Consider the following 13,588-nt stretch of genomic DNA (forward strand, 5'->3'; position numbering starts at 1 on the left):
CACTTCAAATTTATATATTATACAATTAGCCTGTTGGATAATTTTTTCTAAAACATCTTTTAACTTTGCTATTTGTTAACGTAACAAAATTCCAAGATATCGTAAGTATTTAAAAAAATTATAAACGATGCTAAGAAAATACTTTAGTTGAATTTTTGAAATTTTTCTACTAAAACAATTTATATATATTTCATGGGATTTCATAATCGGTTCAGATAAAAGTTGAAACTCAACTTATATAGACTAAAAACCATAAGTTAAACGTTTTCAAAAATGGCAAAGCTTATGATAGCGCTCATGGTTTTTTCCTGTTTAGGTAAGTTATATAATAAATTGTAATAAGCAATAAGTTACTTATTGTCCTGTTCTAGCATTGTTAATTCGTGCAAAACAATGTAAAGAAAACGAAGTATATCAGGAATGTGGAAGTGCTTGTCCGCCAACTTGTACTAGTCAACCATCTAAGTGTACAATGCAATGTATAAAGGGTTGTTTTTGCAAATCTGGTTTTGTACAAGATTCTAATGGTAAATGCATCCATCCAGAAAAATGTCCTTGAGTGCTAACTGTACAAAACGAAATGATAAAGATTATGTAGGTATTCATTTATCGCAAATAAAAATTTGATTTTAAAAATCTTACTTGGCTTACATCATTCACATATTCTCTTTCAAATATAAACTTATTAAGGATCTAATTTAACAGGTTTTTTTAATATTTGAAAATGTAATTATCTTGCTGCGCATAAAGATTGCTCCGAATGCATATTAAAAAGTAGTTTTATTGGCTTATTCGATAGTTTAGCAAAATTGAAGACTTCTATAAATAATAATCTATAATTCTTGATGTTACACGAAAACTTCGTAAACGTCACCAAAGCTTTTATAGAGTTGATTTTGAATTTTAATATTAAATCCTTCTATTTTTACATAGTTTATCGATTTTTTGAAAGATTCATGGTTTTGTCATTAAAATTATTATTATTCTGCTTTTAAATTTAACTTTGCTATTCGTTAACATAACAAAATTCTAAGATATCGTAAGTATTTTAAAAAACAATAGTAAATGCTGCTAAGAAAATGCTTTAATTGAATTTTTGAAATTTTTCTATTAAAAGAATTTATATATATTACATGGAACATAATAATCGGTTCAGACTCAACTTGTATAGACTAAAAACAATAAGTTAAGCGTTTTCAAAAATGGCAAAGCTTATGATAGCGCTCATGATTTTTTCTTGTTTAGGTAAGTTATATAATAAATTGTAATAAGCAATAAGTAAATTTTTGTCTTATTCCAGCATTGTTAATTCGTGCAGAATTATGTGCAGAAGACGAAGTATATTTGTACTGTGGAACTGCTTGTGAGCCAACTTGTGAATATCTATCTGTTTTCTGTACATTTCAATGTGTAGCGGGTTGTTTTTGCAAACCTGGTTTGATAAGAGAAACTAATGGTAAATGCGTCACTCTAGATAATTGCGCTTGAGTGGTAACTCTACAACCGGAAATGATAAAGATTACTAAAAATATTTATGTAATAATTTATCGCAAATAAAAATTTGATTTTAAAAAACTTACTCGGCTTACATCTTTCACATTCTAAACTTATTAATTTTAATTCATTAACATTAATGTTAAAGATTTGAAAGTTGATGGAAATTAAATATTTGTGTCAAAATAATTTACCTCATTTTACAGATATTACTAAACATCTGCAATTGTTAGATATTTAGAAAATGGGAGTAATATTTCTTTGATAACAAAACAATTTTTTTTGCTAAATTTATGTTTCAAGTGTCAAAAGTTGCATAAACCTTAAAGGTTTAAAAATGTTGCTTACAGTTTTCAACAACCGTTGTGCTAAATGGCTAAGGGCTTTTATTGACACTAACATCAATGGCATTAAATCTTTCTTGAGTGGCTTTGTATTAACACTTAACTATACTCATGCTTTTCCTCGGAATCAGTGGAACTATCCAAACTACTCCGCTTTTCCTCTATCATATGAGTTGTTTCCAAAAGGATATTTATAGCATTTTAACCCTTTGAGTCCCGACGGTACTTTAAAGTACCGGTAGTTTTAAACACTCATTTTAAACTGTAGAATTTTTAAATTACCATCTTTCTTGACACTTTTAGGTTATACGAAAATGTAAGTTTTATTTCAACTTTCTTTTTCTCAATATTTTTCCAATCCAACCCAACAATTATTATACATCATTTTAAAGAGAAAGCTTTGAGCTTTAATTTAAAATAAGTCTCATTCCTTAATTTCAATCAATACGGCTTCCAGGAATTTTTAAATTAGCATCTTTTTTGACACTTTTAGGTTATACGAAAATGTAAGTTTTACTTCAACATTTTTTTCTCTATATTTTTCCAATCTAACCCAACAATTATTATACATCATTTTAAAGAGAAAGCTTTGAGCTTTCATTTAGGATAAGTCTCATTCCCTAATTTCAATAAATACGGCTTCCAGGAACTTTTAAATTAGCATCTTTTTTGACACTTTTAGGTTAGACGAAAATGTAAGTTTATTTCAACATTTTTTTTCTCTATATTTTTCCAATCTAACCCAACAATTATTATACATCATTTTAAAGAGAAAGCTTTGAGCTTTAATTTAGAATAAGTCTCATTCCTTAATTTCAATCAATACGGCTTCCAGGAACTTTTAAATTAGCATCTTTTTTGACACTTTTAGGTTATACGAAAATGTAAGTTTTATTTCAACTTTTTTTTTCTCAATATTTTTCCAATCCAACCCGACGATTATTATATATCATTCTAAAGAGAAAGCTTTGAGCTTTAATTTAGAATAAGTCTCATTCCCTAATTTCAATAAATACGGCTTCCAGGAACTTTTAAATTAGCATCTTTTTTGACACTTTTAGGTTATACGAAAATGTAAGTTTTATTTCAACATTTATTTTCTCTATATTTTTCCAATCTAACCCAACAATTATTATACATCATTTTAAAGAGAAAGCTTTGAGCTTTAATTTAGAATAAGTCTCATTCCTTAATTTCAATAAATACGGCTTCCAGGAACTTTTAAATTAGCATCTTTTTTTACACTTTTAGGTTATATGAAAATGTAAGTGTTGTTTCAACATTCTTTTTCTTAATATTTTTCCAATCCAACCCATCAATTATTATACATCATTTTAAAGAGAAAGCTTTAAGCTTTAATTTAGAATAAGTCTCATTCCTTAATTTCAATCAATACGGCTTCCAGGAATTTTTAAATTAGTATCTTTTTTGACACTTTTAGGTTATACGAAAATGTAAGTTTTATTTCAACTTTTTTTTTCTCAATATTTTTCCAATCCAACCCGTTGATTGTTATATATCATTTTAAAGAGAAAGCTTTGAGCTTTAATTTAGAATAAGTCTCATTCCCTAATTTCAATAAATACGGCTTCCAGGAACTTTTAAATTAGCATCTTTTTTGACACTTTTAGGTTATATGAGAATGTAAGTTTTGTTTCAACATTTTCTTTATCAATATTTTTCCAATCCAACCCAACAATTATTATATATCATTTTAAAGAGAAAACTTTAAGCTTTAATTTAGAATAAGTCTCATTCCTTAATTTCAATCAATACGGCTTCCAGGAATTTTTAAATTAGTATCTTTTTTGACACTTTTAGGTTATACGAAAATGTAAGTTTTATTTCAACTTTTTTTTTCTCAATATTTTTCCAATCCAACCCGACGATTATTATATATCATTCTAAAGAGAAAGCTTTGAGCTTTAATTTAGAATAAATTTCATTCCTTAATTTCAATAAATACGGCTTCCAGGAATTTTTAAATTAGCATCTTTTTTGACACTTTTAGGTTATACGAAAATGTAAGTTTATTTCAACATTTTTTTTCTCTATATTTTTCCAATCTTATCCAACAATTATTATATATCATTTTAAAGAGAAAGCTTTGAGCTTTAATTTAGAATAAGTCTCATTCCCTAATTTCAATAAATACGGCTTCCAGGAACTTTTAAATTAGCATCTTTTTTGACACTTTTAAGTTGTACGAAAATGTAAGTGTTGTTTCAACATTTTTTTTCTTAATATTTTTCCAATCCAACCCATCAATTATTATACATCATTATAAAAGGAAAGCTTTGAGCTTTAATTTAAAATAAGTCTCATTCCTTAATTTCAAACAATACGGCTTCCAGGAATTTTTAAATTAGCATCTTTTTTGACAATTTTAGGTTATATGAGAATGTAAGTTTTGTTTCAACATTTTTTTTGTCAATATTTTTCCAATCGAACCCAACAATTATTATACATCATTTTAAAGAGAAAACTTTAAGCTTTAATTTAGAATAAGTCTCATTCCTTAATTTCAATCAATACGGCTTCCAGGAATTTTTAAATTAGTATCTTTTTTGACACTTTTAGGTTATACGAAAATGTAAGTTTATTTCAACTTTTTTTTTCTCTATATTTTTCCAATCTAACCCAACAATTATTATACATCATTTTAAAGAGAAAGCTTTGAGCTTTAATTCAGAATAAGTCTCATTCCTTAATTTCAATAAATACGGCTTCCAGGAATTTTTAAATTAGCATCTTTTTTGACACTTTTAGGTTATACGAAAATGTAAGATTTATTTCAACTTTTTTTTCTCAATATTTCTCCAATCCAACCTGACGATTATTATATATCATTCTAAAGAGAAAGCTTTGAGCTTTAATTTAGAATAAATTTCATTCCTTAATTTCAATTAATACGGCTTCTAGGAATCTTTAAATTAACATCTGTTAATGTTAGTTTTAACTCAACTCTTTTTCTCAATATTTTTCTAATTCAACCTAACGATTATTATACATCGATTTAAACAGAAAGCTTTAAGCTTCAATTTAAAATAAGTTTCATTTCTTAATTTCAATAGACACAGCTTCCAGAAATTTTTGAATTATGCGAAGTGTAGGTTGATTGCATATTTTGCTAAAATTGATTCCAAAGGCCTTTACTGAGTGTATTTTGATAGCGTTTTAATTCTGTCACAAAGTTTCAACATTTTTTACTTCTTGGGACACAAAGGGTTAACTAAGAAAATGTAATTATCATATCCGAAGTTGTATTCCATTATCCCCTTTATATTTAGAAAGATTTATATGTTCTTCGCTTCTAATTCACTTTGTAGGTAATGTATAAATAAAACTTTGAACTTGTTTCCAAATAATAAATTCATTGCATCTATAGTTTCCCTATAAAATCCTATGTCTAGCAGCAGACACCTAAAAAGACACCTGAATAAAGAAAAACGTGGCATGTTACAGAAAAATCGAAGGCATATTTGAAATCAGCAACCCAAAATTAACTAAAAACACTCAACTCATCAACTGTACAAAAATCTTGCAGCACAGTGTAATTAATTAACATTAATGTTAAAGATTTTAAAGTTGGTGGAAATTAAATATGTGTAATAATAAAATTTGGTTTTATGACATTACCTTCACAAACGTTTCAAAATATTGTTGCGTCATTTTAAAGATAATACTAAAACATCTGCAATAGTTAGATATTTAGAAAATGAGAGCAATTTTTCTTTCACAACAAAACTATTTTTTTGCTCTTTTTTTTTAGAAAAACATAAACATTATTTGAACTGCCGTTAAAATAATATTTAAATTGTACTTTTTTAAATAAGCTAAATAGTTACTATTGACGACAATAAGGTTAAATAAAGGTTAGTATAGATGTAGTTGTGTAGTGTAATGTTAATATACATGTAGTGCAAGCATTAAGTTTTGTTAATGTCCATAGACTAAATAATATTTATAAATAAAGTAGCGGCACTCTAGGTTTGCAAAAAATGGCCCAAACTATTCAAGTAGCCAAGTGTCTTGATACTATGGTACAGAAAAGGCTTATTGGTGTATTTACGATTAAAAACACCTCTATGATACTTAACGCTGATAGAAAAATTAAAGGAAATGATTCTTATTTATTTAGACGTGTTTCAATGACTCCAGAATGTAGAAAAAGTTTATTGGTGTGTATCAAAATGATACTAATCGATTAAATGACATCTCTAAGATATTTAATGTCGACCAAAGGGATAAAAGAATTGATTTAGACGTTTTTGAAATTGTTTCAAAGATATCATGATGCAGAAAAGGTAACTATACCTATAACTAGAAAGTTATGAATGTTTCTAGTTCGTAATATATTGCGAGGTATATAAAATTCCCGGCATATTAGACTTGTTTTATCGTGTTGTAATTAACTGTTTTTTATGCAATTAAAAAAAAAGTTAGACATATTTTGTAATAATAACTGTTCCATTAACATTTCCTTTGTTAACTTTGCTATCTTTTCATAATCAAAAGTTATACAGCACCCACTTAATTTAAATTTACTTAAGATATCAGATTGGGTAATAAAAAAAAGGAAAAAATAATTCTTTTTTACTTAGCAACAAATTATTAAAAAAAAACGTAACGTCATTACCGCAATCTAAAATTGTTTTATTTTGTTTTTAAAAAATTTCGATTAAAGAATTCGTTATAAACAATTTTTTATATGAATTTCGATACCTAATTAGTAATTAAGTAACTAATAGCTACTAACACTATATAAATAATGTACCATAGATTAGTAGCTTTAGAAATTAGTAGCTAACATAGTAGCTTTCATAATTAAAAACTTTTGTGTCTTGACCATGACATGTGAAGTTTTTTGTCGCCCATATGCGATATGGCTGTATTGCAGGTTACTTTTGTTCAATACCAACTTTTGTCCTAGTTAAGGTTGAATGTAAAAAACAAAATTCCAAGATAATGCAAATTTTTGAAATTTTACTATTAAAACAACATATACAGGGTGATTCACATAAGAACCGACACAGAGAAGGAACATGTATAGGACAATAAATTAAGATGATTTAACGCAACTTATCTCTATACCAAGTTGTACCTCTGAGGAGTTATAGGCTTTCAAAGTTGGGTCTTAAATTTTTAAAACATTGAATATCTTCGTAATACATTAAGCTAGAAAAACCAAATTTGGTGTACGTTATGAGTGTACCGAGGGTATTAATTGGTAGCAAGTTGACACCAATTGAGCCATTTGAAACGTTTGATTAAGGGTGATGGTTCCCTAAATTTTGGCAGATTTTTTTAACCTTTTGTCGGATTTAATACATTACTACTTCATTTCACGTGGAATTTAATTCTAAAACTTTTTTTACTCTTACTATTTTTTAAAAAACATTGTCGTTTTCATAAAAAACTCAAAAAACTAAAGAAGCGTATCTTGTTAATGCTACTTAAAATCATCGAAAATTCAGTAGTCGGCTGTGAAATTGTACGTAATTGGAGGAATAAACTGTTTATTATGAGCTAAAAAGACATCATCCATAAACAAATTTAGTTTAGGCATAATAATTTTCTAGTGATAAAGAGAAAATCCCCAAAATGTCAAAATTAAGTACTTGTGATTTTAAAATCGATCATAACTCAAGAATGAAAGATGATGACGAAAAGTTTTTTAGGAATAAATTGTTTATTATGAACTAAAAAGATATTATTGATAAACAGATTTTGTTTAAATGTAATGATTTTCTAGTGATAAAGAGAAAATCCCCACAATGTCAAAATTGAGTACTTTTGTTATCAAAATCGATCATTACTCAAAAATTAATTGTGATGGAGATAAGTTTTTCTGAAATAAATTGTTTATTATGAATTAAAAATACATGATCCATAAACAGATTTGGTTTAATTATAATGATTTTCTAGTGATAAAGAAAAAATCACCAAAATGTCAAAATTGAGTACTTTTGGTATTAAAATAGATCATAACTCAAAAATTAAAGGTGATGGAGAAAAGTTTATTTGAAATAAATTGTTTATTATGAACTAAAAGGACATTACTCATAAACAGATTTGGTTTAATTATAATGATTTTCTAGTGATAAAGAAAAAATCACCAAAATGTCAAAATTGAGTACTTTTGGTATTAAAATAGATCATAACTCAAAAATTAAAGGTGCTGGAGAAAAGTTTATTTGAAATATATTGTTTATTATGAACTAAAAGGACATTACTCATAAACAGATTTGGTTTAATTATAATGATTTTCTAGTGATAAAGAAAAAATCACCAAAATGTCAAAATTGAGTACTTTTGGTATTAAAATAGATCATAACTCAAAAATTAAAGGTGCTGGAGAAAAGTTTATTTGAAATATATTGTTTATTATGAACTAAAAGGACATTACTCATAAACAGATTTGATTTAGTTATAATGATTTTTTAATGATAAAAAGAGAAAATCATCGAAATATCAAAACTGAGTACTTTTGATATTAAAATTGATCATAACTCAAGGATGAAAGGTGATGGAGAAAAGTTTTTTAGGAATAAATTGTTTATTATGAACTAAAAAAACATCATCCATAAACAAATTTAGTTTAGGTATAATGATTTTCTAGTGATAAAGAAGAAATCATCAAAATGTTAAAATTGAGTACTTTTGGTATTAAAATAGATCATAACTCAAAAATTAAAGGTGATGGAGAAAAGTTTATTTGAAATAAATTGTTTATTATGAACTAAAAGGACATTACTCATAAACAGATTTGGTTTAATTATAATGATTTTCTAGTGATAAAGAAAAAATCACCAAAATGTCAAAATTGAGTACTTTTGGTATTAAAATAGATCATAACTCAAAAATTAAAGGTGATGGAGAAAAGTTTATTTGAAATAAATTATTTATTATGAACTAAAAGGACATTACTCATAAACAGATTTGATTTAGTTATAATGATTTTTTAATGATAAAAAGAGAAAATCATCGAAATATCAAAACTGAGTACTTTTGATATTAAAATTGATCATAACTCAAGGATGAAAGGTGATGGAGAAAAGTTTTTTAGGAATAAATTGTTTATTATGAACTAAAAAAACATCATCCATAAACAAATTTAGTTTAGGTATAATGATTTTCTAGTGATAAAGAAGAAATCATCAAAATGTTAAAATTGAGTACTTTTGGTATTAAAATAGATCATAACTCAAAAATTAAAGGTGATGGAGAAAAGTTTATTTGAAATAAATTGTTTATTATGAACTAAAAGGACATTACTCATAAACAGATTTGGTTTAATTATAATGATTTTCTAGTGATAAAGAAAAAATCACCAAAATGTCAAAATTGATTACTTTTGGTATTAAAATAGATCATAACTCAAAAATTAAAGGTGCTGGAGAAAACTTTATTTGAAATAAATTGTTTATTATGAACTAAAAGGACATTACTCATAAACAGATTTGATTTAGTTATAATGATTTTTTAATGATAAAAAGAGAAAATCATCGAAATATCAAAACTGAGTACTTTTGATATTAAAATTGATCATAACTCAACGATGAAAGGTGATGGAGAAAAGTTTTTTAGGAATAAATTGTTTATTATGAACTAAAAAAACATCATCCATAAACAAATTTAGTTTAGGTATAATGATTTTCTAGTGATAAAGAAGAAATCATCAAAATGTTAAAATTGAGTACTTTTGGTATTAAAATAGATCATAACTCAAAAATTAAAGGTGATGGAGAAAAGTTTATTTGAAATAAATTGTTTATTATGAACTAAAAGGACATTACTCATAAACAGATTTGGTTTAATTATAATGATTTTCTAGTGATAAAGAAAAAATCACCAAAATGTCAAAATTGATTACTTTTGGTATTAAAATAGATCATAACTCAAAAATTAAAGGTGCTGGAGAAAACTTTATTTGAAATAAATTGTTTATTATGAACTAAAAGGACATTACTCATAAACAGATTTGGTTTAATTATAATGATTTTCTAATGATGAAAAGAGAAACTCATCGAAATATCAAAATTGAGTACTTTTGATATTAAAATTGATCATAACTCAAGGATGAAAGGTGATGGAGAAAAGTTTTTTAGGAATAAATTGTTTATTATGAACTAAAAAAACATCATCCATAAACAAATTTAGTTTAGGTATAATGATTTTCTAGTGATAAAGAAGAAATCATCAAAATGTTAAAATTGAGTACTTTTGGTATTAAAATAGATCATAACTCAAAAATTAAAGGTGATGGAGAAAAGTTTATTTGAAATAAATTGTTTATTATGAACTAAAAGGACATTACTCATAAACAGATTTGGTTTAATTATAATGATTTTCTAATGATAAAAAGAGAAAATCATCGAAATATCAAAATTGAGTACTTTTGGTATTAAAATTGATCATAACTCAAGGATGAAAGGTGATGGAGTAAAGTTTTTTAGGAATACGTTGTTTATTGTCAACTAAGAAGAATGGGTTACAACCCAACAGGTAAAGATAAACAAAAGCTAACTAAAACATATTGAGAAATATCAAAAATTTTGTTTGGGATTATCGCTCGTTTATGTTTAAGGTAGTAAATCAAGTTAATTTTGTCTTATTAAAATGTTATCATCAAAAATTTCCACCTGCTCTCAATATTATGATCTTAACAGTCTGTATTTGCATTTAGATTACTTGTAAATCGTTTTTGTTTAGCTGGGAGATAAAAATTTTTATATAAATACGCGAAGTTAATGCAGTTTTACAATAATTAATTCAACAACTGAATTGCAGTAACAGCGAAGAAGAGATAATGGCGAAACTCCTAATTTTTTCTGTTTTGGCTTTAGGTAAGTTTAAATTTAATTAAAAAATCCTTTTAATTTAATTTATAATTTTTGTAACAGCTTCAATTACATTTGCTGCTAAAGTTTGTCCACCTCATCAAGTTTATAAAAGTTGTGGGACAAGTTGTCCTGAATATTGTAATTGGGATCCAAGCAGTATAATTTGTACCTTACAATGTGTACAAGATTGTTTTTGCCAGAAAGGATACGTCCGTGAAGCCGTCGATTCGAACAATTGTATCCCTAAGGGACGATGCTCCAGAGTGCCAACTTGCAACGAACCCAATAAAGAATACAGAATTTGCGGAAGTCTTTGTCCCAAATATTGCGGACAAGACGATTATGTTGTTTGTCCGGCTATGTGTGTCTCTGGATGCTTTTGTAAAGCTGGATACGTTTTGGCATCCGAAGATAGTAACGAATGTATTTTAGAAAGTGAATGTTCTGTTTAAAATTTGTTGGTATAAAAATTAGTAGAAATAAAATAGAAATTAGATGAGCAAATTATTATTTTATTATTTTTATACATTAACGTAAATTAATTTTTCCTTTTTCTTACTTCCGCTGTGGTGGTCTCAACACAATCATCCTCTAATTGATTTTTCCAATCCAACCCAACAATTACTATACATCATTTTGAAGAGAAAGCTTTGAGCTTTAATTAAGAATAAATTTCATTCCTTAATTTCAATAAATACGGCTTCCAGGAATTTTTAAATTAGCATCTTTTTTGACACTTTTAGGTTATATGAGAATGTAAGTTTTGTTTCAACATTTTTTTTGTCAATATTTTTCCAATCCAACCCAACAATTATTATACATCATTTTGAAGAGAAAGCTTTAAGCTTTAATTTAGAATAAATTTCATTCCTTAATTTCAATAAATACGGCTTCCAGGAATCTTTAAATTAGCATCTTTTTTTAAAACTTTTAGGTTATATGAAAATGTAAGTTTTATTTCAACTTTTTTTTTCTCAATATTTTTCCAATCCAACCCGACGATTATTATATATCATTCTAAAGAGAAAGCTTTGAGCTTTAATTTAGATTAAATTTCATTCCTTAATTTCAATAAATACAGCTTCCAGGAATTTTTAAATTAGCATCTTTTTTGACACTTTTAGGTTATATGAGAATGTAAGTTTTGTTTCAACATTTTTTTTGTCAATATTTTTCCAATCCAACCCAACAACTATTATACATCATTTTAAAGAGAAAGCTTTGAGCTTTAATTTAGAATAAGTTTCATTCCTTAATTTCAATAAATACAGCTTCCAGGAATTTTTAAATTAGCATCTTTTTTGACACTTTTAGGTTATATGAGAATGTAAGTTTTGTTTCAACATTTTTTTTGTCAATATTTTTCCAATCCAACCCAACAATTATTATACATCATTTTAAAGAGAAAGCTTTGAGCTTTAATTTAGAATAAGTTTCATTCCTTAATTTCAATAAATACGGCTTTCAGGAATTTTTAAATTAGCATCTTTTTTGACACATTTAGGTTATACGAAAATGTAAGTTTTGTTTCAACATTTTTTTTGTCAATATTTTTCCAATCCAATCCAACAATTATTATACATCATTTTAAAGAGAAAGCTTTGAGCTTTAATTTAGAATAAATTTCATTCCTTAATTTCAATAAATACGGCTTCCAGGAATCTTTAAATTAGCATCTTTTTTTACACTTTTAGGTTATATGAGAATGTAAGTTTTATTTCAACGTTTTTTTTCTCAATATTTTTCCAATCCAACCCGACAATTATTGTATATAATTCTAAAGAGAAAGCTTTGAGCTTTAATTTAGAATAAATTTCATTTCTTAATTTCAATAAATACGGCTTCCAGGAATTTTTAAATTAGCATCTTATTTGACACTTTTAGGTTGTACGAAAAGGTAAGTTTTATTTCACCTTTTTTTTTCTCAATATTTTTCCAATCCAACCCGACGATTATTATATGTCATTTTAAAGAGAAAGCTTTGAGCTTTAATTTAGAATAAATTTCATTCCTTAATTTCAATAAATACGGCTTCCAGGAATTTTTAAATTAGCATCTTTTTTGACACATTTAGGTTATACGAAAATGTAAGTTTTATTTCAACTTTTTTTTTCTCAATATTTTTCCAATCCAACCCGACGATTATTATATATCATTCTAAAGAGAAAGCTTTGAGCTTTAATTTAGAATAAGTCTTATTCCTTAATTTCAATAAATACGGCTGCCAGGAACTTTTAAATTAGCATCTTTTTTTACACTTTTAGGTTATATGAAAATATAAGTTTTGTTTCAACATTTTTTTTGTCAATATTTTTCCAATCCAACCCAACAATTATTATACATCATTTTAAAGACAAAGCTTTGAGCTTTAATTTAGAATGAGTTTCATTCCTTAATTTCAATAAATACGGCTTCCAGGAATTTTTGAATTAGCATCTTTTTTGACACTTTTAGGTTATACGAAAATGTAAGTTTTATTTCAACTTTTTTTTTCTCAATATTTTTCCAATCCAACCCGACGATTATTATACATCATTTTAAAGAGAAAGCTTTGATCTTTAATTAAGAATAAATTTCATTCCTTAATTTCAATAAATACGGCTTCCAGGAATTTTTAAATTAGCATCTTTTTTGACTCATTTAGTTTATACGAAAATGTAAGTTTTTTTTCAACTTTTTTTTTCTCAATATTTTTCCAATCCAACCCGACGATTATTATATATCATTCTAAAGAGAAAGCTTTGAGCTTTAATTTAGAATAAGTCTTATTCCTTAATTTCAATAAATACGGCTGCCAGGAACTTTTAAATTAGCATCTTTTTTGACACTTTTATGTTATATGAGAATGTAAGTTTTGTTTCAACATTTTTTTTGTCAATATTTTTCCAATCCAACCCAACAATT

The 13,588-nt window shown here is 26.1% G+C and overlaps 2 protein-coding genes and 1 long non-coding RNA gene across 4 annotated transcripts in view; 2 read left to right on the plus strand and 1 right to left on the minus strand.

Annotated features, from left to right (window-relative positions):
- LOC111421299 (neuroglobin-like) overlaps positions 1 to 13,588 on the minus strand; it is a 119,832-nt gene that overhangs the window by 11,668 nt on the left and 94,576 nt on the right. The gene's annotated exons all lie outside the window — the stretch shown is intronic.
- Positions 201 to 11,189, plus strand: LOC111421585 (serine protease inhibitor swm-1-like). The gene is made up of 4 exons (XM_071199929.1): positions 201 to 316; positions 372 to 556; positions 10,612 to 10,687; positions 10,745 to 11,189. Exons 1-4 carry the CDS (start codon positions 274 to 276, stop codon positions 11,134 to 11,136), a joined length of 696 nt encoding a protein of 231 aa, XP_071056030.1. The 5' UTR covers positions 201 to 273; the 3' UTR covers positions 11,137 to 11,189.
- Positions 557 to 1,579, plus strand: LOC111421591 (uncharacterized). The gene is made up of 2 exons (XR_002707222.2): positions 557 to 1,245; positions 1,301 to 1,579. It is a non-coding gene; the product is annotated as an uncharacterized lncRNA (long non-coding RNA).

Source organism: Onthophagus taurus, chromosome 11 (assembly GCF_036711975.1).
Source record: "Onthophagus taurus isolate NC chromosome 11, IU_Otau_3.0, whole genome shotgun sequence".
In the NCBI taxonomy this organism is placed as follows: Eukaryota; Metazoa; Arthropoda; class Insecta; order Coleoptera; family Scarabaeidae; genus Onthophagus; species Onthophagus taurus.

What these genes read in the sequence shown, in the direction of transcription:
- LOC111421585 (XM_071199929.1), top strand. Translation starts at nt 274, where the DNA reads ATGGCAAAGCTTATGATAGCGCTCATGGTTTTTTCCTGTTTAG. An exon ending in TCCATCCAGAAAAATGTCCT is followed by an intron (nt 557 to 10,611) that starts TGAGTGCTAACT and finishes TTACAATAATTA; the next exon opens with ATTCAACAACTGAATTGCAG. An exon ending in TTTTTCTGTTTTGGCTTTAG is followed by an intron (nt 10,688 to 10,744) that starts GTAAGTTTAAAT and finishes TTTTTGTAACAG; the next exon opens with CTTCAATTACATTTGCTGCT.